At 60.4% G+C, this 24905-nt stretch overlaps 3 protein-coding genes across 8 annotated transcripts in view; all 3 read right to left on the bottom strand.

Moving 5' to 3' along the window:
- Window positions 1-392: 392 nt before the first annotated feature.
- On the bottom strand, window positions 393-6301 carry TBXA2R (thromboxane A2 receptor). Its single transcript, XM_066566513.1, has 3 exons — window positions 6247-6301; window positions 1144-2053; window positions 393-727 (listed from the first exon to the last, which is right to left on the bottom strand). Exons 2-3 carry the CDS (start codon window positions 1948-1950, stop codon window positions 476-478), a joined length of 1059 nt encoding a protein of 352 aa, XP_066422610.1. The 5' UTR covers window positions 1951-2053; window positions 6247-6301; the 3' UTR covers window positions 393-475.
- Window positions 6302-9040: 2739 nt separating this feature from the next.
- On the bottom strand, window positions 9041-14596 carry CACTIN (cactin, spliceosome C complex subunit). 2 transcript variants are annotated; one of them, XM_066566213.1, is made up of 10 exons: window positions 14305-14596; window positions 13277-13790; window positions 12334-12429; window positions 11809-11954; window positions 11563-11725; window positions 11341-11458; window positions 10955-11147; window positions 10505-10627; window positions 10103-10395; window positions 9041-9705 (listed from the first exon to the last, which is right to left on the bottom strand). In XM_066566213.1, the coding sequence occupies exons 1-10, from the start codon at window positions 14568-14570 to the stop codon at window positions 9215-9217; spliced, it is 2403 nt and encodes an 800-aa protein (XP_066422310.1). In that variant the 5' UTR covers window positions 14571-14596; the 3' UTR covers window positions 9041-9214. The 2 variants fall into 2 exon arrangements, with proteins under 2 accessions (XP_066422310.1, XP_066422311.1); XM_066566214.1 differs by having other exon boundaries at window positions 10103-10371.
- Window positions 14597-16656: 2060 nt separating this feature from the next.
- The window catches only part of PIP5K1C (phosphatidylinositol-4-phosphate 5-kinase type 1 gamma), a 52700-nt gene continuing 44451 nt past the window's right edge, over window positions 16657-24905 (bottom strand). For 4 of the 5 annotated variants that reach the window (XM_066566590.1, XM_066566591.1, XM_066566592.1 and 1 more), the window contains 4 exons: window positions 24062-24166; window positions 23683-23815; window positions 19496-19579; window positions 16657-18649 (listed from right to left, as the gene is read on the bottom strand). In XM_066566590.1, the coding sequence (XP_066422687.1) occupies window positions 18647-18649; window positions 19496-19579; window positions 23683-23815; window positions 24062-24166 (325 nt within the window). In that variant the 3' untranslated portion in view covers window positions 16657-18646. The remainder of the gene's footprint in view (window positions 18650-19495; window positions 19580-23682; window positions 23816-24061; window positions 24167-24905) is intronic. The other variant, XM_066566593.1, reaches the window with a different exon arrangement.

Here is a 24905-nt window from a genome sequence, read left to right as displayed (position 1 = left end):
CCCACTCCCACCTCGTCCCCACCCCATCTGGGGCTGAGATGCTGGTGGAGGTCCCCATCCTGTCCCCCACACCCTCCTGAGCAGCACCTAGATCCGTCCCTTAGCTTAGGGGGCAGAAGGCACCCAACCCACCCACCTTCCTGAGGATCCCCCTTGCACAATCCTGAATGTGGTGGGCAGTGTCTGTGGCTCATTAAAGGTGAGACAGGAGGAGAAGGGCTGTTGCTCTGATTGTCAGCAGCGTGGGTTCCCCCCAGGTACCCTCCCTGGGCCCCCCTCGGGTGGTCACCCCCAGCAGGCACCAAGAGCTGCACCAGCTGTGCTTTATTGGGGACGGGGAGGGGGAAGCAGCCCCCTGACAGCCCCTTGGCTATCGGGCTTGTGGGGGGAAGGGGCCTGGATGCAGGTGATGAGGATCCACCGTGGGTGAGGGGGGGATGGCCGTGTCCCCCTGCCCAGTGCCCGTCCCCTGGTGCTACTGCAGCACGGAGCCGGCGGTGAACTTGCGGGGCAGGGAGGGGCTGAGGGAGGCGAGGGAGGGCCGGGGGGGCAGCCGGGGGTACACACGCTGCAGCACGGCCCGGCGGAACAGGATGTACACCCAGGGGTCCAGGATCTGGTTCCAGGTGACCATGCGGATGTAGATCAGCAGCATCTCCTGCGTGTCCGTGGGCAGCACCTGGGCCTGGCCAGGCAGGTGCTGCAGGACCATCTGCACAATGAAGATCTGGGGGGAGAAGGGGACAAAAGTGTCAGTGGAGGATCCATGAGCTGCTCCAGGATAGGGAAGTGATGAAGGTCAAGGCACTGAGCCCCTGGGAGGAGTCCTGGCCTGGTTTGGGGCACTGCTCTGTCTGTCACCAGGGGCCAACTCGGGGTGTAGAGAGGTGGCAGGGGGGCACCAGCAGGGGAAGTCTTACCAAAGAGACATCTGCAGATCTGGGACCTCCCTAGCAGGGACATGGAGAGGACACAACCAAAGCTGGGACCTCACTGTGAGGGGTGGGGGACACCAAGCCCCAGAAGTGACACTGGGGGGAGCACACCAAGACTGAGACCCCACAAGGAGGAACAGGAGGAATATGAAGAGCCAGGAGGGACACGGAGGGGTGGTGAGGGGGCACACCAGGACAGAGGCCTCACCAGGAGGGGCATCCAGCAGATGGTGGCGATGATCATGATGCCCACGAGCTGCACCATCATCTCCACCTCGCTGTCCCGGCGCCGCTGCACCGACTCGCGGTCGTGGTAGACGCGGCAGAGCGTGACCACGCTGACGGTGTTGAGGACAAAGGAGAGCAGCACGGAGAGGATGCCCAGCAGTGCAAAGAGCAGGCAGAAGACAACGTCGCCAGTGTCGGGCAGGAGGGTGAGGAAGCACCAGGAGCCGGGGAACTGCAGCGTGTAGCGCCCCAGCCCGAACAGCGGCAGCAGTCCCAGCAAGCAGGAGAAGCCCCACACCAGCCCCACGATGGCCCAGGCACGGCGCTTGGAGAGGCTGGTGGAGCGGGAGAAGGGGCGGTTGATGCCCACGAAGCGCTCCCCGGCCATGGTGGCCCCCAGCAGCAGCGGGCACTGCCCGAAGAAGACCATGGAGAAGCCGAGGAAGTTGCAGAGGTGGCAGCCAGGGTCAACCTTGGCCCAGGAGAACTTGGTGAAGTGGTAGGGGATGATGACCGAGGCTGTCACCAGCAGCCCCATGAAGTCTGTGACCACCAGCCCGCAGAGGAAGATGAGGAAGGAGGAGCGGGCCTGGCTGGAGAGCTTGCGGGAGGAGCTGACCAGGACGCAGAGGGCAAAGAGGTTGGAGCAGAGGCCGATGAGGCCGAAGGCCGTGGAGAACCAGGGAGAGGCGATGCTGTTCTGTGCGCTGGCACGGCCATCGCTGGCGTTGAACACCCCGAAGCACGAGGCTGCCCGCCCGGCCGTGCTGCTGTTGGGGGGCTCCATGTCCTGCACCCCCTCCTGCTCCTTCCAGCAGCCTCAGGCCCCGGCCTGGCTCTGCTCCATGGCTGGAGCCTCCCACTGCTGCCGGCACCAATCCCGCCTTGCCCTGCAGGGGGAACAGAGGGAATTTAGGGCTTCTCCCTATGGCCAGGCCCACCCTTCATCCATCCTCAGCTTGCAGATATGGGGTCCTCCAGGGGCTGTGGAGAGGGACACCAGGGTGGGACACCAGCCCATGGAGGAGAACACCCGGGTGGGACCTGGCTCATGCTGCCCCCAGGCGCAGCTGCAGAGGGTGCCGAGGGCTGCAGCCCTCCAGCTGCTGGGATTAACTGTCCTGGGCCTGGAGCCACGTGGGGCTGCAGCCATGAGTCTGAATCCTGGCACAGAGGGTGCTGGGGGAAGCTCAGCATTGACAGCCTGGCTCCTTCCTGCCCCAGGGGGACTCAGCCAGAGATCCCTGGGCCATCACCCTCCATCACAGTGGGGGACACACCCTGAAGGATGCAGGCACAGAGTGGCGGCACCAGGGCATGATCCTGACACTCTGCCCGTCCTTGAGCATAAACCCCTGGCTCATTGTGAAGATGCCCCATTCCTCCAGTGTGCTGGGGAAACCTGAGGTACAGGTTTGAGGCTGTGCTGCAACCCTGGCACTGTGTCCAAACCACAGCCAGTGTGGGTGACAGACCGGCTCTGGCTTCCTGGCATCCCTCACAGTGGGAGCTGTGGGTTTGTCACCAGGACAGGGTGTGACAGGGATGGCTGTGGTGGTGGACAGCCTGGTCAGTGCCACTCTGCCTTGCTTGGGCCAGGAAGCATCTGAAAATTATAGAATCATGGGATATCCTGAGTTGGAAGGCACCCACAAGGTTCATCAAGTCCAACTCCTGGTGCTACATGGCTGTGAGCATTGCAAATTAGTCCAGCCTGCAAATGGGATGATGTGCGGCAGGACACAGACATGGCAATAGTGGGGACAACCTGGGGCACAGACCCAGGTCCCACAGGGACCACACCCCTCCTGCCCTCCTGGGTCCCATTTCTCCAGGCTGTGGATGTTCTTGCCACCCCACTTGCCCCAGCCCACCCTCCTGGCTGACATGGTCCTCAGCCCAGTGGCCCCAGTAGAATGCCCAGTGGGATGCCCAGCCCTACCCCAACACATCACCCCTGCAAAGCCCCCACTGCAGTGCTCCTCCCTTGTGCACGGTGGCACTGCCACCTGTCTTCTGTCCCTCACAGAAGTCAAACCTCACACCAACTCTGATCATTGCCTGCCCTGGCTGTTGGTCCATCACTGGCCTGGCTCTGGATCCCCATGCCCTGTCCCTCACCCAGACACCCCTCACTGCCAGCCCCTCTCTGGCCCCTGGTGTGAGGGTGGCCACAGGGCCGGGAGTCCCTGCACACACCCGAGGCAGGCGCTGATCCCACAGCCCGCCCGGGCTGGGATGGGGCCAGGCATTGCAACATCCTCTGGGGCCTCATCCTGGTGTCACACGGGGATAAGGACACACAGAGCACCGGCACCCTGCTCCTGCCCCAGCACCCTGCCCGTGCCCCGGGACCTGCAGCCCTGGGGGCAGGGAAAGGGGCCAGGGATGGCAGTGGTGGCTCGGCCCCATCCCTCTCCTGTCCTGTGTGGGGGGCTGGCAGAGCACGCTGGTGAATCACTGTGAGGGTGGGCCTGGCTTTTTCCATGAGCCCAGAGTGAAAACTCGCTGCTGTTTGTTCTCACTGCTCCCCGAGGGACTGCCTCAGCCCCAGAGGCGTCAGCCCTGCAGACACGGGCTGAGGCCTCAGCATGACATTCTGAGACCCTGAGGAGTCACCAGCCTTTCCCATGTCCTCTGAGAGGTGACAAAGTCACCCCTGCCCCCCAGCGGTGCCACGCGAGTGCCTGGTGTGCCAGTCCCACTCCAGCTGTCCCTTGCCACCCACCTGCCCACGCTGCTCTGAGTGCTGTCCCCAACATGTTCCCCTTGTCCCAGGGTGCTCCCTCTGTTCACGGGCGTCCAAGAGCCCCCCTGCTGTCCCTGTTACCTGGGTGCTCCCAGCCACAGGGTGCTCTTGGCTGCCTCACTGGGGCAGGGAATGACCCCTCCCTATAGTGTCCAGTGGCAGGGGGGGTCTCCCTGCAGTGGCACCTTGGCCAGGCAAGGAGGCAGCAGCCCCAGAAGCTCCAAATCCCACCATTCTCCACATCCCCTCCCTGTCCTCCCTGCACCTCCTGCCCTGACAAAAGCACAGCCTGGACCTCACTGGGCCTGGACAGAAACCCTGGGGCTGGGGGGACTCTGAGCTGGGCTCAGGGGCTGAGCACTGGGACCCCCCTGTGCAGAGCTGCCTCAGCTGGACACAGCACTCAGAGGGAGCCAAATATTTACAAGGGGCCACCCAGCAGCTGCAGGGCTGGGAGCGAGGGAACCTCTTCTGTGCAAGAACACACCAATGCTGCCTCTGGGAAGGGGCTCCTGTGGGGCTGGGGGTCCCCACTTGCCATTTCCCCCAATCACAGGCAGTCACTGCAGGAGGATGCATGTGGGGACAGCAGGTCCTGCAGAAGAGAAATCCTGAGCCCAGGGACTGCCCCCACTGACCCCCTGTGCTCAGGTTTTGGGTTCTGGACCCAGAAAAATGGACGTGCCAGGGAAGCAAGGGTTTGGCAAGGGGTGCTGGGGTAAAATCCTACAGGAGAGGAGCCAGCTCTAAAATGTCCTGCTGGAGGCTGTGAGGCACTGGCAGCGGGGTGTGGGGGGCTCCTGGCAGGTTTGAGTCCTGCTACAGATGCACCAAGGCTGTCCTGCCCCTGCTGGGCACTGCTTCCTGCCCTGGCCACATCCGAGGGGAGGGAGGGAAAGGCAGATGGGGAGTGTGGTAGGCTGCTCCTTATCAGCTTCTGCCCCAGCCTGCTGCTTCCCCAGGCTCCCCCAGGCAGGACTGGGCATGGGCCTGGACAGGGATTGCAAGATCAGGCCGGGGTGGGGGCTGGGACAGGCACCACACAGCAGCAAAGGACCCCCAAACCAGACAGCAGTGACTCCCCCCACACCCCATGGTTCCCTCGGCCTGGGCTCTGCCCCTGGATGTGGTGCTGAGCCACAGGGCAGCCGTGCAGAGGATGCTGCAGGGCGTCTGCATTTATCCCTTGTGTTTGTATTTATCCCACTCTCTGCTCGCTGTCCTCTCCAGGCCAATGACCTTCCTGCACGATCCCTTCTGTCTCCTCCCCCTGGTGCAGGTGGTCCCACGGGACACTGTGTCACCTGTCAGCGATGGGTGTGGTCCCACTGCCACCTCCCTCCAGCCTGGGGCTCGGGATATCAAATCACGGTCGAGGTCATCATCCAGGACAGGAAAGGCCATGGGGATGAGGACTTGGCAGAGCATCAGTGTTCCTCCCTGGACCCACAATAATCACAAGGACCATCTCTTGAAGAAGTTAGCCTGGCCTAGGGCAGAGACATCCCAGGGACTCCCAGGACAGAGGACATTTCTGGGAAGCAGTGACACACGGGATGGTTCCTGCCAGGCATGGTAACTGTCCTCGCTGGTGTTTTCCCTGTCCCTGCTGTGGCCCAGGGCAGAGGTCCCCAACCTCTTGTCTGACTGGGAAACAGCTGGCACCATCCCCATTCTCCAGGGCCCCGGGGCCGGGGAGCCGGTGGCTGGAGGATCAGCCCGAGTGTCCTGGAGTGCAGAAGCCCTGGGGCACCCGGGCCCCCCGCCCCGCGGCTGCCTCCGCTCGCAGCGCCGCGGCATCTCGAGGGCTTCAAGGCTGCTGGGCCGCCCATTCCGATAGCCCGAAATGGACCCTTCCTTTCCCGGCCCTTTCCTGAGCCTTTCCTCGTCCTTCTCCGGCTCTTCCCAGAGGAGCCAGCGGCACACGGGGGCAGGCGGGGGGGACCCGTCCCGGCGGGGGAGCCCCGAAAGCAAATCCTGGTTCTGACGGGACGCCGAAGATTCCTGACGCGGACCCTCGGTCCAGGGACAGACAGACAGACAGTGGGGGGAGCGGGGTCACCACGTGTCCGTCCCCCACGATGGGGTCTCCGCTTCCCCTCCCTCGAAACGCCCCCGATCCTCTGGGCTGTTGGAGGAGTCGAGCGCCCCGGGAGCCGCTGGAGACCCGACCGTCCTACACAGCCCCCAGAGCCCCGCCGAGCCATCCCGGCGGTCTGTCCGCCCATCCCCGTCTCTGTCCGTCCATCCCAGCCTTTGGGCCTCTTTGTCCCTTGGCCCCGAATCTCTCGCCCCCGTCCAACGCCTCCCTCCCCGCGCGGACCCGAGCCCTACCTCGCTGCCGGCGGGACCCACCCGGCTCGGCTCGGCTCGGCTCAGCCCGGCTCGGCTCAGCCCGGCTCGGCTCGGCTCGGCTCAGCCCGGCCCGGCTCGGCTCGGGTCTGCCGCGGGGCGGGGGAAGGGCCGGGCTCGCCGCGCCCCCCGGAACCGGCCCCGTCCCTCTCCGCTCCCTCCCTGCTCGGGACGGGCCTTCAGGCGGGGGTGGCCCCCGACCCCATCGCCCCCGCTCCGGGCAGCGCCCCCCGGTGCAGCCCCCCCGGTGCCGGCGCCTGGAGCCCCCCTGGCGGAGGCACCCGCGGCTGGGTCCGCTCGGGGCTGCGCTCCCGCCCCGTTACTCACTCGTTTACTCGGGCGAGTCCCTGGGAGGCGGGGGTGGGTGCTCCGGCCGTGCCGCCCCCGGCGGGACCCGCACCGCGGTGGGGTCCAACAGAGGGGGCGTCCCCCCGAGCCCCGCAGCCACCCCGGACCCGAGCGGGGAGAGGCGGCGGCTCCGGGCGCTGGGGTGGCCGAGGGCTGAGGTCCCTGGGTGCTCCCGCAGCCCCGGCCGTCCCTGCCCTGCCGGATTCGCCTCCCGGGGCTTTTCCCAGCCCGGCAGCTCCGAGCTCGGGATGTCGCTGCGCTGTCCAAACCCGAGACCAGCTGGGGTGGCACGTCCCCAGGCAGCGTTCCCTCCCTCCCATGCTCTCAGGAGCGACAGCCTCCATCGCTGCTGCTCGTGCTCCGCCGAGGAGGGCAGAGCTCGGCCCTGGCCTTGGAGCTGGGAGCGCCTGGGTCCGCGGGGACACCCCGAGCGAGCAAGGGGCACAGCGGCTCCGCGCTCAGCTGGATGCCCGGGCAGGTTTTCCTGGCCCCGGCTCGGCAGTGAGGGACTGCAGAGCCCATCATCCCACCAGCCCTTGGGCTGGAGCAAAGATTGTGGCAGCGAGAGCCCCGGCGGAAGGCCCGTGGAGCTGGATCGCAGCTGGCCCCGAGTGCCGGGACAGGAGCGGCCCCGCCGGCAGCGGAACGCGGGGCTCGGCAGCCGCTGCTGCCCCAGGTGGGGCCGGGTGTGCCCGGGAGAGCTGAGCCCATCACGGATGATGGGACACGGGGCAGCTCCACCGACTGCCCCGCCCGGGCACCACCCGGCCGAGCCGCTGCGTGCCCTGTTTGTCCCGAAACGCGGGGGAGATGAGGACTGGGAGGAGCACTGAGAGCAGCCAGGTCAGGGAAAAGCCGTCAGGGGCTTCAGCCTGATCCAGATTCTGATCTGGCCCCAGCACATGCCTGGAGGCTGCAGCAGCTCTCGGGGCTCAGGCTCCTGCGGCCCCATCCAGGGCCTGCAGTCAGACGTGCAGGGAAACGCCGTGCCTGGAAGAGGACATGGACCCTGTTCCAGCTGGAGATACAGTGGGACGGTTTTGGGGGAGCTCCCCCACCTCTGTGTGTGCCCAAGAGGGAAAAGGATGGGCTGTGGGGAGGGAGGCTCTGCCTGGCAGCTGAGCAGGGAGAGCACCAACCACCAGTTTTGGGGTTTGGGTTTTTTTCCCCGTTTCCTCCTCCCTGGCCAGGCCTTCACTCACTTCCTGTGCCGAGCCCCAAACCCCCCCTGCACAGGGAGCAGCAGGAAATAACTGCCAGGAAGGAGAGGCCAGGGAACGTGTCCGGTGCAGGCCCTGGGGATGTCCGGCGGGATGGGGAGGGGGTACCCATGTGCAGGACAGGTCCCCCCCCCATCTGCAGGCAGGCCAAGCCCCACAAGTGTGGGTGACCAGGGCAGGATCAGGAGCCCCCTGAGCACCAGCATCCATGGTGGCTCTGCAGCAGAGCCAGGGGCAGGACAAGGCAACTTCCCTGAGCCATGGGGCAGCCCCCAAGGGCTTGGACGCCCCTGCACAGCAGGCTTGCCTCTGTCCTACTGCTGGGGGACCTGGGCAGACCCCTAAGTCCCTGCACCATGGGCCTGTACTGGGGAGACAGTGGATGCAGGTAGGAAATGGTCTCTTGGGGAAGCCAGGGCAGAGGTTTCCTGCACTCCTGGGCACTACTCACCAGCACCTCATCCTGCCTGCCTGAACAGGCATACACCCTGGGGTTTGGGAGCTTGTGGGGATGGAGCCATGTGGGGTGATCCCAGAAGAGTGTGGCTGTGCCCTTGGTCATCATCTGGTGGGACCAACACCAGCCAGTCCCAGCTCAACCCTGAAGTGCCCCTAAGGTGCCCAAAACCCATCTGAACATCATTAGAGGCCCTCAGGAACTCCCACCTCATCAACAGGATACTGGGGACTGCAACTGCTTCTTGCCCAGGGCAGGGAGAGCCTCAAAGGCATGGCGTGGGAGGGACTGCAGGCTCTGGAATCCGGATTTTCCCCTGTAAGGAAATATCTCAACCAGCATGCCTCTCCTCTGCTCCACCAGAGCAGGCGCCGTGCAGCACTAAAGCCTCCCATGCCCCAGCCAGGACTGAGGGATGTGGCAGTGCTCCCAGGCTGGGGAAGTCAGATCCCATGGGAGGACATGCCAGGAATGGGCCCCCTCTATGAAGCAGGACACAGGGCAGGGCTGAGCTGGTGCAGTCAAAGGCCCTGTGATTCCAGCTGGGGAGCAGCAGCTGGACTGGTAAAGGGAGATGCTGGGATTGGGAGGAGGCTGGAGTGGGCCAAGGAGCACAGGGGCTGACTCTGTGGGGTGGGGTGAGGACACCCAGCCCAAGCACTACCCAGTCCCCAGGGGAGTTCTCAGTGTGGCACTGGCTGGTGATGTCATGCAGGAGCACTGGGGGTGCCCATGCCCAGGATCTCATGGCTAAAACAACCCTTATTTTATTTATACCAAAGTCTCAGTGTTCTTCATGATAAATGCAAGGACAGAGAAAAACCTCAGGAATGTGCCCAGCGCTGGGCCGGGCCTTGGGGCCATGCAGAGAGCAGTGTCTGTGCCATGGGATGAGCCCCTGCCAGGTGTCTGAGGGTGCTGAGCCTCACCGGCGGTACCGGTAACGCTTGAAGTGGAACCAGAGCTGGAAGATGCCATTGGCAAACTGGCAGCGGAAGCCGTGGCGGTGGGAATACTCCCACTCCCTGTTGACAATCTTGAAGGCGATGTCCTCGTAGGGTGGCCCCGCATGGAAGCGCAGGATGGCGAAGTCCTTGTTGTCCTGGCAGGCCTCCAGGAAGTACTCGGGTGTCGAGCGCTTGTCAATGAGGTCGGGGTAGAAGATGTTGAACTTATAGCCCTGCACAATCTTGGGCGGGGGGTTGTCGAAGTCGTAGTGGGTCTGGTTGTACTTGTTCCACTCGAAGCCTGTGTGCACGCGGTTGAAGAAGCGGGGCTTGCGGGGCCGGTACTTGTCAGCCCACAGGTAGGCCTTGCCCGTGAGTGGCATCTCCACGCTGAACTGCGCCTCGTCCGCGCCCATGCCCTCCTTGGCCTTGCGGAAGAAGATGTCATCGGTGCTCTCAGAAGCGTCACCTATAGGGGGGGAGAAGGGACATCAGGTTCTGCAGTGCCAGGCCAGGCCTGGCCCATGCAATGTTGCTCCAAGGCACACAGAGAGAAGGAGCTGCTGTGCAGAGCATGCAGAACTGCATACGGGAATGCATGGGCTGCCCTGTGGGCTCTGCCCGGGCACTGGGCTAAGTTGTGCTGGAAAACTCAACCAAAACACCCCTCCTGCCTGTCTGCACCCAAACACCTTGGTGGTATTGAGGGAGGTCTCCCAGGGAGCACCAGCAGCCTGAGCACCATTCCAGCTCTGGGTTCCTGACTAAGATCCAGCTCTTGCTCTTCCTGAGGGCAGTGTCCACTCCAGTCCTGCACCCCAAAGCACTGCACACCCCCATGCTGGGCAAGCTGCCCTGGGGCTCACCTGTCACCTGGAGCTGCTGGCGCAGGAGCAGCAGCCGGTGCGTGTCCTCCTCAGCCTCCAGCACGTGGGCGTCGAAGGGCAGCTCGTTGGGGCCCAGCAGCCGGGGGCTGTACTTGCCCGCGTCATAATCATCCAGGCTCTGCTGGATCAGATCCTCCTCCATCAGCACGGCCTCCCCCTCTGCCTCTCCCTTGGCCTCTGTGTCCTGCTCTGCCTCTGGCTCTGAGGATGGCCCTGGCTGTGCCTCCAGGCTCTCCTCGGGATCCAGCCTGCATGGAAGGGAGAAGAGAGGACTGGACGGGGATGGTACCCTCGCTGGCTGCTCACCTGAGCTCTGCCTCGGGAAGGGTGAGGGCACAAGACTGCCTTTGTGCCCGGGGACAGGCCCAGGTGTTTGCTCACCTGTCACTGGGGGAAGCCGGCTCCCGCTTGATGATGGGGAAGAGTGGTTCGCTCTCCACACCCTGCTCCTGCTTCAGCTTGTACAGCTTCTGACGCAGCACGTCCTGGTGCCGCTCCCGCAACCTGAGAGAGGAGAGGAGCTGTTGGGTCCTACCCAGCAGAACCACCTCACTCCCACTGCCCAAAGCTTTGACACCACCTCCATGGGCAGAAACCTGCCAGGCTTGGATGGCTTTGGGCTGAATAAGCCCCAGTTCACTTCCTTCTTGGAGACCTCACTAAACATCACCACTGCAGAAAAGGGCCTGTGTGTCCTGCCCTGCTCCCCTCTTGGAAATCAGCCATCTCAGAAAACACAGAACACCCTCCCCTATTTCCTCCTCCAGTTGGGTTTATGCCTTCCCAGCTTTGCCCACTGCAGGGTCTGCACTGCTGCCACTCTGCTCTCACCTGGCCCGAGCCATGTAAGCCTTCAGCTGCTGCAGGAGGCTCTCCCAGTACCCGATGTCCAGGTTGGGCCCTCCTGCCCGGATCTTGCTCTCGATGCCCTGGTACAGAGCTTGCAGCTGGTTGTACGTCTTCCCCTTGAACACCGACTGTACATCTGAGCTGACCGAGGCGTTGACACCATCCCGACGCTCCCCTGGACAGGCGAGGGCAGCCGGTCAGTGTCCAGGCACCCAGCTGCACCCATCCCACTTCTGCTGACAGCAGGAGGCTGGGCCCCAGCCAGGGACAGCTGCCAGAGCCACAGCCTGCATCCAGCAGGTCTGAGAGAGCCCTTCTGAGCCTGAGCACACAGGGTGACCCCAACACCCACACCAGGCTCTGCTCACCTGGTCCTCCTTTCCCAGAGGCCTCCAGCTTGCGGAGCTTGGCTATCTCATCCTCTGTGATGATGGTCATGTCCCTCCAGAAGTCCACATTCTTTCCTTGCTCCAGCTCCATGTACACCTGCAGGCAGAAGATACATCAGGCACCTGCTCCACACCAGAGGCAGGAGAGCAGAGCTGGTAGAGAAGCCCTGAGCCCAGGCAGAAGGCCAGCAGAGCAGGCACCTGGATGTCCTCCACCAGGTCCTCCATGTCAGAGACAGTCAAGCCGTTGAGGAAGGTGTAGGGCTCATGCATCTCCACAGCCAGGTCATCGTCCTCTGCGCTGATGTACTTGGCCAGAAGATCGATGGGTTTTGCCCTCCCATCCCGAATCCGGATCTTAGACCTGGCGAAGGGACAGTGGGGGACAGTGAGCAGTGTCATCCTCTGCTCCCTGCCAGGCCTGGCTCTGAGCAGGTGCACACCTACCTCAGCTTGGCCTGCTGCAGGTGGAAGTTGTCCTCCTGCTCTTCCCAGGTTTTGAAGTGCTCTGCCTCCTTCTCCCGCTGCAGCATCTCCAGCTCCTGCTCCCTCATGGCTTTTTCCCGCTCCCGCTCCAGGCGCAGCTGCTTCACCTGCCCAGGTGACAGAGCTGTGAGGCCACTGTGGATGGGCCCCTGTGCAGACACCACAGACCCCTGTTCAAGGACACAGCCACGACATGACCTGTCCCCGAGTGGCCTTGGCTCCTGCCAGCCCTGTGTGAGACAGGGGACACAGGCACAACTGAGTGCCTCAATGTCGTAACCTGGTATTGTCCTCCTCAGCACCTCCTGAGCTCCTGGGCTCAAACCTAAGGGAAGAGGTTTCTCATCCTGGAATAGCAGAAGCCAAGGTTCTATGGCCCTCACAATCCTACAGACTGGACACACCCAGGAGAAGAAAATGGGGCCTTCCCAGTGAGAACCAGGGCTCTCCGTCAGACAGTGACATGGAAAGGACATCTTATCCCACCTTCTGCAGCTCCAGGCGATTGTCCTCCTGGATTCGCTTGTTCCTCTCCTTCAGGTCCTTCTCGTCCAGATGGCTGATCCCTTTCTTTTCCAGTGCCTTAAACAGAATGGCCAAGGGGAGTTGTGGAACCCAAGGACCTCCACTGCCCCTTGCTGTCCAACAAATGCTACTCCCTTCACCTGTTTCTGGTGCTCCAGTGAGGTCTGATGCTGGTGAAAGTCCCTAAATCACTCAAACACCACTCCTGAGCCCCTCAGCAAACCCAGGCTCAGCCCACATAGCCCATGCGGCCCGGTGAGGTGAGTGCCAGGACAACAGTACCAGGAATCATGAGGGAAAGGGACCTAAAAGATCATCTCATTCGACCCCTGCCATGACAGGGACACCTCCCACTGTCCCAGGCTGCTCCCAGCCCTGTCCAGCCTGGCCTTGGGCACTGCCAGGGATGCAGGGGCAGCCCCAGCTGCTCTGGGCACCCTGTGCCAGGGCCTGCCCACCCTGCCAGGGAACAATTCCTGATTGCCAAGATCCCATCCAGCCCTGCCCTCTGGCAGAAGCCATTCCCTGTGTCCTGTCCCTCCATCCCTTATCAAGTTCCTCTGCAGCTCTCCTGGAGCCTTTGTAGCCACTGGCAGGAGCTCTAATGTCTCCCCAGAGCCTCCTCTTCTCCAGAGAGCCTTCTCTTTTCCCTAACCCTGAACACCCCCAGCTCTCTGTCATTCCTATAGCAGAAGTGCAGCATCTCCATTACCATCTCCACATCCCTGACTCAGTAAATGGTGCCCAGCACTCAGCCTGCAGCTCCCAGCAGCTCCAGGACCCTCTCCCGTTCTCCACCCATCTTCTGGTCTCCTCACCCTGGATACAGACCCCACCTGAGGCACAGATCCCCCTGGCTGCCCCTGCCTGTTTCATTTGGCTGCAGGGCCAGGGCAGAGCTCACCTTGCTCCAGATGAACGTGCCCAGCAGGTTGTTGTCCCCAAAGGGATTGTCGGTGTTGGTGTAGCCCATGTACTCCTCACCCCAGCCCATCTTCTCCCGCTTCTTTCTCTCCTTGGCCTCCTTCTTGGCCAACCTCCGTGCCCGCTTCTCCTCGGGCGTCTCCAGGGCCTTCATCAGAGCCGCCTGTTTCTTCTTCTCCTCCCTCAGCCTCAGCCGCTCCTGCAGGCTCAGCTGCTGCCCCGGCTCCTCCCGGCCGCGGGGCCGCGGTGGCGAGGGGGAGCTGACGGAGGACACGGAGGATTTGGATCCATCTCTCCTGCGACGCCGCTCCCGGCTCCGCGCTGCCCTGTCCCGCCCGCGCTCCGGGCTGGAGCCGGAGGAGCGGCCCCGGGACCGTGAGCGGGACCGTGAGCGGGACCGTGAGCGCTGTTTCCTCCGGTCCTTACGGCGCCGCTCCCGGCTGCGGCTTCTTTTCTTCTTTTTCCATTTCTGTCTCTCATCGCTGGACTCCGAGCTGGGGGCGCATAGTCGGGCTTCAGCGGGAGGAGGGCACGGCCGTGCCGGGCACGGGTGAGGCCGGCCCAGCACCGGCGCCACCGGCAGCACCGAGACAGCGAGGGGTACCTGCATCCCCCCCCGACCGCACCCGGTACCACCTGCACCCCCACCCCTGACCGCCCCCGGTACCTGCATCCCCACCCCTGACTGTCCCCGGTACCTGCACCCCCACCCCTGACCGCCCCCGGTATCTGCATCTCCCACCCCTGACTACTCCTGGTACCTGCACCCCCCATCTCGACCGCCCCAGGCCGGTGTCACGAACAGCGCTCGGGGCCGCCCGCCCGCCCCGAGTCCCCGGCCCTTCACGAGACCGGCAGGGCCGAGCTCCCTCTCCCGTCCCCGGCCGGGCCCGGCGGTGCGGACAGGGCCGGTTGGGGCCGCACGGGCCCCGGCGCGCCAGCCCCGCTGCCCCGGGCCCGCTTCCGCACAGCCACGGCGCGGCCGCTCCGGGCGAGGCGCGCACTCACCCCGAGCTCGGCTCCCGGCGTCGGCCCCGACTCCGACTCCGGCTCCGGCTCTTGCTCCGGCTGCGGTATCGCCGCCCGTGGCTCCCGGACCGCGAGCGCCTTTCCCGGTCCCGGTCCCGGTCCCGATCCTTATCCTTGCCCCGTTCCCGGTCCCGGTCCCGGTCCCGTTCCCGGTCCCGGTCCCGGTCCCGGTCCCGGTCCTTTTCCCGATCCCGCTCCCGCTCCGAGCGGCCGCCTCGGCCCGGGCTGCGCGACCCGGAGCCCATCGGCAGCGGCGGCTCCGCCCCGGGGCCTCGTGGGGCCTCAGCTCACCAGGCTGCCCCGCCGCCCGCCTGTGCCCGTCCCGCCCCAGCAGCGGCCCCGGCGCGGGCAGGCGGCTGGCGGGCAGCCCTGGGCGGGGGCGGGGCCTGGCCCATCCCCGCCGTTGCCGGCCCGGCCGTACCCGCGGCGCACACAGAGGGAGGCGGAGGGCGCGGAGCTCAGCACAGACTGCGGAACGCTTTATGGAGCGGGTACAGAGCTCTGGAAACGGGCTCCCCGGAGAAGGAGGGGAAAAACCCTCAAAACAACTGAGAAAAGAAAAGCAGGCCCAGGCCTCGAGCCTCCGGAGCAGAGGCAGGATCGCGCCCCAACAGCGGCGTCCCCGTCCGGCCGCGCCCCCTCCGCCGGACATGGACACACGGTGGGACATGGACACGCGGGGGATCAGCGACATCCGCGGGGACAGCCACCGGACAGACTTGGCGGGGTAGCCATGGACAGAAACCCCCTCAGCCATGACCTGGCTGTCTCCTTGTCCATTTGGGAAGCGCTGGAGCAGTGGCTGGCAATGAGGAGGGGAATGCGGGGCCCTATGGAATCCTGCAAACGCCTCTGCCCGCCTTGGACCGAGGCCTGTGAGTGCTCTGGCTTCACTAAAACGCTCCCCACCATGCAATTCCAGCACACATGGCCGGGGATTCAAACGCTGCATCCCCTGTGCGCCCGTTGAGGGTCTCTGCGAGCTCCTGGGTTTGCCCCCAGAGCCTTTACAGGAGCCTGACTGCAAACTCAAGGACAGAGATGCCCATTTTCTCCTGGCAGGGAGAGCTCACCCGCAGCCCCAGCTCCAGGCAGTGGTCAGGGCATGTCCCACAGTCTGAGATCCCACCTGGGACCGTGGGACAGCAGTGGCACAGACCTGTGTGGGAAGGGGCTGTCCTGTGGGATCAAATCTCAGAGTACAGGACTTGTGGTGCCTCCTTTAATGGTGGAGAGCCTGGACAGCACCTGCTGGGTCATTAAAGGGAGCCTGGCTCAGAACAGCACCTCAAGCCCAGAATGAGCTGAGGTGCAGATGGAGGAACACTCAGAGCAAGGATGCTCTCTCCTATGGGCAAGTGCTGTTCCTGCCCAGGCAGCAGGACATGCTCCAGAGCTTCTGCTGCTCCCCTGCAGTGCCATGCACAGGGGGCCAAGAATGAGCTCTAAAATCCAAGGTCCTTCCAGCCTCCCTGGGAAGCAGTTCCCCAGCACTGGGAGCTGCTGGCACAGGAGGTGACAGCAGGGATTGTGCCAGCCTGAACAGGGGCAGTTTCCATTTCAGATCAACATCTGTTTACAGGAAGGTTCCTCCTTGTCCCCTTGACAAAGCTGTTCTAAGCCTTTGCCTGTCCTCTTACAGGACCACCCCAGCCCATCCAGACCTGCTCCAAAGGGTCCAGCATTACAGAATGGCACAAGGATCATCTCAAAAAGGGAAGACAATTCTTTGAATTGAATGAACATGGTGCAGGAGCTCTGGGTTCACCCCCTCTCAGGACCCAAGCACAGCTCCAGCTCACAAAGCTCATTCTCTGGGACACTCCCTGCACACACCAAGCAGCTTTAGAGACCCCCTAGAAATGAGGGGAAGAAATAAAATCTCCACCAATGATGCTTGAACCACCTCAAAAAAGATGCTTGATTTCAGGTGGCTGGAAAGTCCCGATGAGGCCAAACCCTCCAGCCCCTGACTGAGGTGGTCCCAGGGCAGGGGCCTGGCTCAGAACAGCTGAAGCCCACCCTGGTTCCCCCCCAGAGTCCCCTCCTCCAGCACAGCACCCAACAGCAGCAGCTGCAGCAGGGATGTGGCTCCCTCTGGCCGTTCTACACACACTGCTGGAGGAAAAAGACGTTGAATTTTTAGCTTTTTGAAGCCCCTTGCCTTGAGCCCAGAGGCAGGTGAGGCTGTAGGTATTGCATGGCTCCCATTCCCCTCCACCAACCCCTGAGCCCCCCAGCCTGCAGAGCCCCCTTGGTGCCACAGGAAAGTGGGATGGGACTGGAGCTGGAGCTGGGAGAACGAGCTGCCAAGCAGTGACAGAAAGGGGAGAGTTTCTCAAGAGACTTTTGATAGACTATTTGGTAAATACATGGATACATGAACAGCAGCAACTTGCACAATCCCCCGACTGTGCTTCCAAGAAGCACAACTCACAGCCTTCTGCATCTACAGGCAGGGAAGGGAAGTCCAGGTCCTGTATTCTGGGCAAGAAAAAAACATCAATTCCTGAAGATTCTCACTAAGTTCAGTACAGTACAGAAGGAAGAGCTTCCCATCAGCCCAGCTACCTTCTGGGACCCAACATAACCACTCCTGAGTGCTGCTGTGAAGAGATTGTGGGGGCTGAGGCCTGAGAGGAGGGTCCCGCTTCCCCACCCCTCTAGCTGGAATCCCAAGGACAGTGAAGATTGTAAAGGGAATAAAGAGACTCTTTCTCAAGCGAGGTTCATAAAGCACACAAACAAGACCTGTCTCCCTCTGGTCTAAAGGACTTCCTGTTTTCTCTCTGGGAGATGAGGACAGGATTGCTGGATTCCAGACTATGCTATGATATGTGTCCTGCTGATGGATGAGCCTGAGCACTACCCCCGACATCAAATTCTCTCACCTGTAGCCCACAGCCCTTGCAAAGCAAACCCTCTCACCCACAGCAGGGATTTCCAGCAGCAGATGCGACCCCAGGCAGCACCCCAGTCACCCAGCTTTCTGTCCAAGAGTCTGTGAGCACAGCAGTGCTGGCACAATTCCGTGGCAGAGCCAGGCTCCCATTGCTGCCTCCAGGGACTGGACGTGCCCTCGTGTCCCTGCCTGCCCTGCGGGGCAGAGGGGACGTGTGAGCCCAGTGTCCGTGACCCCACGGTACACCCACGAGCACGTGAGGGGCTGAGTGGCTCCAGGAGGATGCAGGGTCTGGACAAGCCCCACGTGGGGTGGGCAGAGTGGGGAAATTGCCCTCCAGCGTGGCCGGGCTCAGGAGGTGCCCAGTTCCATCTGTCCGTGCCTGTGGGGCTGGAGCAGGCGGTGGCCACTTGGATGAGGTGTGGACTCCAAGCACAGAGGGAGGGGTGGCAGCAGTGCAGCACAGAGGGAGCTGGAACCCATCAGGACTTCGGGGAGAGCTGAGGAGTCCACGTCACTGTCACCAGGAACTGTGTGCTGGCCCGCACGGTGTCACAGACAGGAGAAGTCACTAGAGAGTTTAGATCCAAGTGAATTGGCATGGCTGCTTTGGACTATGGTAACATGGGAGCAATTCTATTCCATGGCCTTTAATACATTTCATTTTCATAGCACCTTTCATCCCAGGGTTTAAGTGCTGTAACGGAAGCAGGTACTGTGCACCCATTAGCACGGGGGAAACCGAGGCACAGAGTGGTTTAGTGATTTGCCTTGGGCCACTTGGAAAAACCGTGGCAGTGTCTGGACAGCCTTAAACCTCCTGACTCCCTCAGCTGGTGAGACCACACTGCTGCCTCACATGAAGCCACTCCGCTCCCTGCCCTCCCCAGCAACGTGCTCCTACCCATTCTTCGGTGAAGTCTCATGCTCCTTTTTGATGCACAAATATATGACCAAAAAAAAAAAACCAGAAAGAAAAAAGAAAAAAAAAAAGTGCAGTAAACTAAATGTTTAAAAAAGCACATTTGTGCTGTCTCTGTGCAAAGATAAAAGAAATAAATACATGATTAAAAAATTAAAAAGGTTCACAGTATCACACATGGATAGGTAGCTATGGTAGTGCACATCTGGAAAACACTGTGTTACTACCCAGGATTCTCTACACCCAGCTAGAATTCTCTGCTGGGAGCTGCGGGTGAGAGGGTGGTTTCTTTGCTGCCCACGTCTGGGGTGAGTAGAAATACATGGTTATAGTTTTGCTCCATTCTGAAACAGAGTGCCCGGGATCCTGCAGTGCAGCAATACTGGTGTCAGCAAGCTCTTCCCCATCCCACTGGAATGGCTGCATCAACGAAAAGGGAACACATCGACCTGCAGAGGGAATCGCTGCTCTCTGGGACTTCTGTGTCTGCATAGAGATTACTGCAAAAGGCAGAGAGAACAGAGTCACAGAATCATGGAATCATTAGGGTGGGAAAAGATCTCCAAGAATACCAGATTCAGCATTAGCCCAGCACCACCACCATGTTCACCACTAACCCATGTCCCCAAGTGCCACAGCCACATGTCATTTGAACACTTCCAGGGATACTGACACCACCACTGCCCTGGGCAGGCTGTTCAACCTGACAACCCCTTTTCAGTCAAGACATTTTACCAAATATCCAACCTAAACCTCCCCTAGCACAGTTTGAGGCTGTTTCCTCTTCTGTCCCTTGTTCCCTGGGAGCAGAACCTGACTCCCCCCTGGCTGTCCCCTCCTGTCAGGGAGTTGTGGAGAGCGAGGTCCCCCTGAGCCTCCTTTTCTCCAGGCTGAGCCCCCCCAGCTGCTCCTCATCACACTTGTGTTCCAGCCCCTTCCACATGTCCACTCACTTCTCTGGACATGCCCCAGCCCCTCCATATCTTTCTGGTTGTGAGAGGAAAGAGGATCAACCCCTGAGCACCAGTGCCCACATCAGTCAGGGCTCTGTCCGGCCAACTTCCCAGCACAACCAGAGGCTGTTCTACATCCTCCAGAAATGGCAACATGTCTGGGAAACCTGAGCTCCCCAAAGTTTTTCCTGCACCAAACAACTGGGAATGAGCCACAGCCCCTGCTGAGCAGGCCAGGGCTCTGCCAGCACAGAGCTGACCTGAGAGGCAGCCGGGCTCTGCCGCAGCCATGCAGGAGCCCCACGCTGCCAGAGGCCGCGCTGACCCTGCAGGGGGAGCACAAACTGCGAGCCCGACACAGCGGGCACCCACACACGGCTCTTGGACACTTACTGTATCGCTCTCCTCATCGGAGACAGAGTGCAGCTGAGTGCTATAGTGGAGCGGGGAGTAAACCCAACTCCTCTCGTCTGTCGGCTGCCAGAGTGGCCAGAGACGGCAGGGAGAATGCAGGGAGAGCAGCAGCAGAGCAGGGAGCAAAGGAGAGAAGAGGAAAAAATAAAAGGAGAAAATAAAAAGAGCAGGAAACAATACAGTAAGAACAGCTGTCCACCTGGAGGGAGAGCACTGAGCCCAGAGGCAGCTCTCAGCAGAGGAGCCCTCCTCATCCTCAGCACACACCAGCTCCCTGCCAACTGGGACAGGGGACCTGTGCCAGCTGCAGTGGGGGTGGCACACCCTCTCCTCTCATAGGGACAGAGTTTTAGAGCTTTTGAGATGTCAGGGAAACCTCAGCTCCCAGCCATGGCATCATCCTGGCTGCAGAGAAACTGAGAGATCTGGGAAGTGACTTACCTAAGAACAGTGACAGCTCCTGGCTCCTGCTACCTGCTCTCACCCTCCCATTTCCAGAGACCTGTGCATGCTACAAACTGATATCCAGGAGGGCTTTTACAGGGAAACTGGATTTGTTTGTTGTGCCTTCCTCCTTCTCTGCAGAAGGCAGTGGAGCTGGGGTGAGACCATGGAGGATGGTGGCCACAGAAAGGAAACAGTTATTGCTGAGATTTTGGGGACAGTGGGGTGATGGGAACAAGTACAACACAGGAGGCAAAACACAACGGGACCCTGGAAAGAATGAGGGGAAGGAGGTGTGCCTTGAGGGACAGTTATCAAAGCACTGGGCACTGTTGTGAGAAGACACACACTGCTGCCTACACAGCACAGATTCAAGGGCTGGTCTCTGCTGCCAGTGTTCCCAGGGGTCCCCCATTTACATTGCAAACAGGCTCTTTTGTCTCCAGAGGAGCTCCCACAGAGAAGAAACTGCCCCCTTTGACCCAGCCTGGCATTTGCAAAGGAAGACAGTGTAGACCTGGGTGTTTGGAAGAAGCCTGCAGTGTTCCCAGCCCAGGAACTGAGCGTGACAGTCTACAATGTACAAGGAACTAAAAGAAGCCAGAGAAGCTTTGAAGCACTGGGCTCCACATGCTGAACCCCACAGTAACTGCAGCTCCATTAGAAGAGACTGCTGGGAGGAAGGAAGGCTGAGAAGCCACTGTCTGGAGCTTCTCACAGGGCTCTGTCAGAGGTACAGGAAACCTCCCCACCACATCAAGCTTGTCCCACATCCTCTTTTTCATCCATGATGGTTTGTCCATCCTGACTGAATCACATGCTCCAGCCAGTTTCTTTCAGAACCTTTTAGGAGCTTGGATGCATGCAGGGAGCTGCAGGAGATAAAACAGCACCCAGTGCTTGGCATTACCCCTCCCGGTGCCAGAGCAGCCAAACCCAGCTGAGGCGCAGGAGGGGCTGCAGGAGGAGTTGCCTGTTTGCCCAGCAGCACCTTCCTCATGCCATCAGCAACAGCCAGGGGCACATTCCTGCCCCTGCTTCCCCATGCACCCTGCCTGTAACCCAAATGGGAGCACCAGGCTGCACCAGCAGCAGCACTGCCACCACCCCCTGGGGACAGCAGCTCTCCCAAAGCATGAGAAGCTAAATGCTAAACCCCAGAGCAATCTCAGCTCTAGATTCAGCCCCTAAAAGCTCAAATGCCTCCCTGCATCTTTTGGAAAGGAAAATCCTGCCTGCTCACAGAACACCTTCAGTGAGGAGGGAGCACACTGGTGATGCTGAGAAGGGCTGGAGAGCTGAAACCAGCCCTAACTCAGTACCAGCACCTGCCTCATTTGGTTAATGAGATGCTCCCCACAAACTAAAACAGTTCTGTTTGCTACTGGAGTTTTAGAACCTTCAAAACATCTTAATGGTGTCTTTAAAACCCTCATCCTGGGCTGAGGGAGCTGAGCCTGACATCACCTATGGAGGCCCTGGTGCCTCTCTGGCCAGATCTGGTACTAAGAATCATAGAACAGTTTGGGATGGAAGATCACCCAGTATCCCCCCTTGCCATGGGCAGGGACACCTTCCACTATCCCAGGCTGCTTCAAGCCCATCCAGTCTGACCTTGGACATTTCCAGAGAGAGGGCAACTACAGGTTCTCTGGGTACCCTGTGCCAGGGCCTCACTGCTCTCAGTTTTTCCAAGGGCTGGGTGACACTACAGCCCATCCCAGGGTAGGAGCTGTGTCACCACTCTGCAGAAAAGGGACAGAGCTCATGATTCTCTCAGATCCTACAAGGAGATCCACTGGTGTAATTTCAATATGCTTCCCCCATTTCTGCTGGGCTGGTTGCTAATGCCCACTCAATCCAGAGCCCCAGCCATTGAGAGAAATGGGATGCTGGCCCCAGTGTTTCAAAGCTGCAGCTCTGCTCCCCTACATGCTGTGCTGGTGTGGTCACTTACAATCCCAGAGGAATGCGAGGTAGTTCGGAGTCTGCGCTGGCGGGGAGAGTAAATCCAGTACCTCCCATCTGTGAACTGAGTGGCCCCAGGACAAGTGAAGTGAGAAAGGAAACAGAGGAAAAAAAGGGTGATGTGAAAGAGAGGATGAAAGAGAAAGCAAAAAACAAGGGGTTGGGCAACTCCAGGCCTGAACGGGTGAGCAGGTGGGAAAGCCGTGCAGGGAAGAGCGGCGCCCAGGCCCTGCCACACTCTGCACTTTTATTCCCTGGGGATAAACAGGAGAATGAAGAGCTCTCCAGAAGCAGACTTCAGTCATCAGACCACAGTCTCCTGGGACTGGGCAAATCCTCCTCTGCACACACCATCCCTTCACCCACCACTGCCCCTGAGTGCTCCTGCAGGAGCAGCTGTGGTGCTACTTGAGCGTACGCGTGCAGCCTCACCTGAGCTCCAGCTCAAGTGCTTTTCCAAGGAGAGCGCCCATGGGAACTCAAATCAGCTTTTCCCTTCATCCCAGCAGTGAAAAACACTCCACAGCACACGACACACATTTAATGCAAAACTCAGACTCAGATGAAGTATGAAATGCTGATGAGCAGTCACACTCTCTGTGAACACACTCTGCAGAATTTTCTCGTGGAGAGAGGTGCCCCTCAAGCTGGGGGCAGTCCATACGCCCAGGGACAGGGAGGAAGAGCAGCTGACCCTCACCCACCAGAAGACACTTGTCAGGGGAGCAGGCAGGATCTGCCTGCACACAGCTGCCATCCACAGGCAAGGAGAGGGCAGTGTTAGAGGAGCCGTTGGCATTTTGAACAGCATGCATCCAACCCCAAACAAGCTGTAAAACAGGGCTGATTCCTTCCACAGCTCCCACAAGCCTCAGAGCGACTCGGCAATGAGTGAGCAGCTCTGCAGCAGAGTCACAAGAGTCCAGGGGAAGGCCAATGCTGCATTTTAGTTTAGCCTGAAGGAGCCCATTGCATGGGCTCAGGTTGTCTCCAGCACCACAGAACTAACAGCAACAAGTCCGAGCAGGGAGGAGCCGGGCACCTCTTTTAATGAGGGTTCCAGTGCCCAGGCACAAGAGAGAGCTCAGCTCTCACGGGACAGGCACTCAGCTGTGCTCTGGGAATCCATGGGACAGGTACATGTTGCTAAAAAACCTCTTCTCTGGTCTGCAGGAGTTGCTCAGCCATTGTGGGAGCTGAGTGAGGACCAGCGCCAGGCTCCACGGCACTCTGCTGCCAACCACCAACTTACTCCCTGGCTCAGCACTAGACTCCCACTGCATCACCTAATGCAGCCTGCAGGGAAAGGAAAAGCCGGAGTTCACCAGAGCCCAGGGTCGCCCTCTACAACCACCTCCCTTTGGCTCTAGGCCATGCTTGTGTCAGGAAAGCAGCCAAGGTCTCTGGCTGAGAAAAAAAAACCTCTCTGTAGCGCCCACATCACCTTGGCTTGTCCCAGGAGCAAATGTGCTGGCCTAGACAAACACTTGTGCTTGGAAGTAGAGCAGCACAGCTACATCTACATCCACAGCAGGAGTGCCACCTGTGTGAGCCCCACTAGATGCTGTTCTGAGTTCTCCAAGTTTAATCCAGTTCCCTGCATTCAAAAACCCACCCAGCACTGAGGACTCGGGTGCTTCACACCAAGATGGTGTGGGGCAGCCACTGCCCACTTGACTGCCTGGAACGATACTGACAGCCCTGTCCAACCCTTCCCATCACCCCCCAGGGGCCAGGTGGAGAAGGTCTCTTACAAAGTAAATGTCTGTGACTGGCACGTCGTCTTCATCCGAGGCCTGGCTGGCTGGCTCCGAGGCCTGGCTGGCCGTCTCCACCTCTACGGTGGCTGTGGATGTGACAATGGCACAGGCTGAAGAAGCTGCCTCTCTGCACAGGGGAAAGAAATGACAGTCTAGTCACTGCAGTCAGGACAGGAGCAAGCAAAATGGATTTATTACAGAGGAGCTTCTGAAGATGCTATGCTATCACATCCTGAAAGGTCACGTCAGGGCAGGTCAGGTCAGTACTGTGCTCAGCCTCACTGAACACCCATGACTCCAGCAAAGCCTCCAGCACAAGCAGCCACAGCTCAAAACCCACTGTGTGGGATCTGCAACACTCTAAAACACTCACTCTTTGACTTCTTCTTCAGGAGCTACAATCTCAACGTCACACTTGGGTTCCAGCTCGACACTGATTTGCTGAACCTCCTCCTGGACCCGCACCTCCTCGTGTGACCTGGAAACCAAAGGGGAGACAGGCCCAAAGACTCAGCTGGACATGAGTTATGCATAGCCCTCAATTTTAAGGCAGCCTGAATCAGTCCAGAGCCAGCCAAGCCTCTTGTGCAGTTCTGCCCCAGCACACAGCTGCTGCTGCTACTGTGGCACTGGGCTCCCTGCACAGACTCAGTGGCTGATTTCAGCTCAGAGGGAGCACTCAGACCTCCCAGAATTGAGGGTTTGGATAACCAAAACTCCCAGGAAAAAGAGAGGGAAGATTACAGCACTCAGGAATAACAAGGTGGGAAAAGAGGACAAGAGCAAAGGAGTTAAACAGCCAGTGCAGCAGGAAAGATGGGCAGTGTCAAATGGAGCATGGGAGCAAAGAGAAGTGACCTCCAGGGAAATCCTGTGTCCAGAGTCAGCCTGGCACCAGGCCAGAGCCTCTGACCTCCTCCAACACTCCCAGCACACCAAAGCTGTTCCAGGGTTGAGATTTATCTGCACACTCTGGAACTGTTTCTGACAATCTTCACTTTAATACCTCATGCTATTAAAGTAATTACTTGTGCCAGCAGGGCTGTCCCCATGGGAAGGAGGAGCGGGAGCCTGCCCAGCCGAGGGGCAGCTGTCAGAGAAGGGCTGAGCCCTGGGTTCACTGACAGCACTGCCCTGCTCCAGGCTGGCTCTCACCAGTGGGCAGCACTTCAGTCCAGCTCCATGCACAGAACTTGCTACACTCTTCCTCACAGGGC

Source organism: Molothrus aeneus, chromosome 27 (genome assembly GCF_037042795.1).
Source record: "Molothrus aeneus isolate 106 chromosome 27, BPBGC_Maene_1.0, whole genome shotgun sequence".
Classification (NCBI taxonomy): Eukaryota; Metazoa; Chordata; class Aves; order Passeriformes; family Icteridae; genus Molothrus; species Molothrus aeneus.
The sequence above is the reverse complement of the archived record's forward strand: the minus strand, read 5'-3'. Positions and strand labels throughout refer to the sequence as shown.

Bases quoted from the DNA above. Each gene is read 5' to 3' on its own strand.
- TBXA2R (XM_066566513.1), bottom strand. From the start codon at position 1,950: ATGGAGCCCCCCAACAGCAGCACGGCCGGGCGGGCAGCCTCGTGCTTC. The intron at 728-1,143 runs GTGAGGCCTCTG...TTCTCCCCCCAG, and splicing joins TCTGCTGGATGCCCCTCCTG to ATCTTCATTGTGCAGATGGT.
- CACTIN (XM_066566213.1), bottom strand. From the start codon at position 14,570: ATGGGCTCCGGGTCGCGCAGCCCGGGCCGAGGCGGCCGCTCGGAGCGG. The intron at 12,430-13,276 runs GTGAGCTCTGCC...ATTCTGTTTAAG, and splicing joins GCACGTTCATCTGGAGCAAG to GCACTGGAAAAGAAAGGGAT. The intron at 11,148-11,340 runs GTGAGCAGAGCC...TCGCCTGTCCAG, and splicing joins CTCTGGGAAAGGAGGACCAG to GGGAGCGTCGGGATGGTGTC.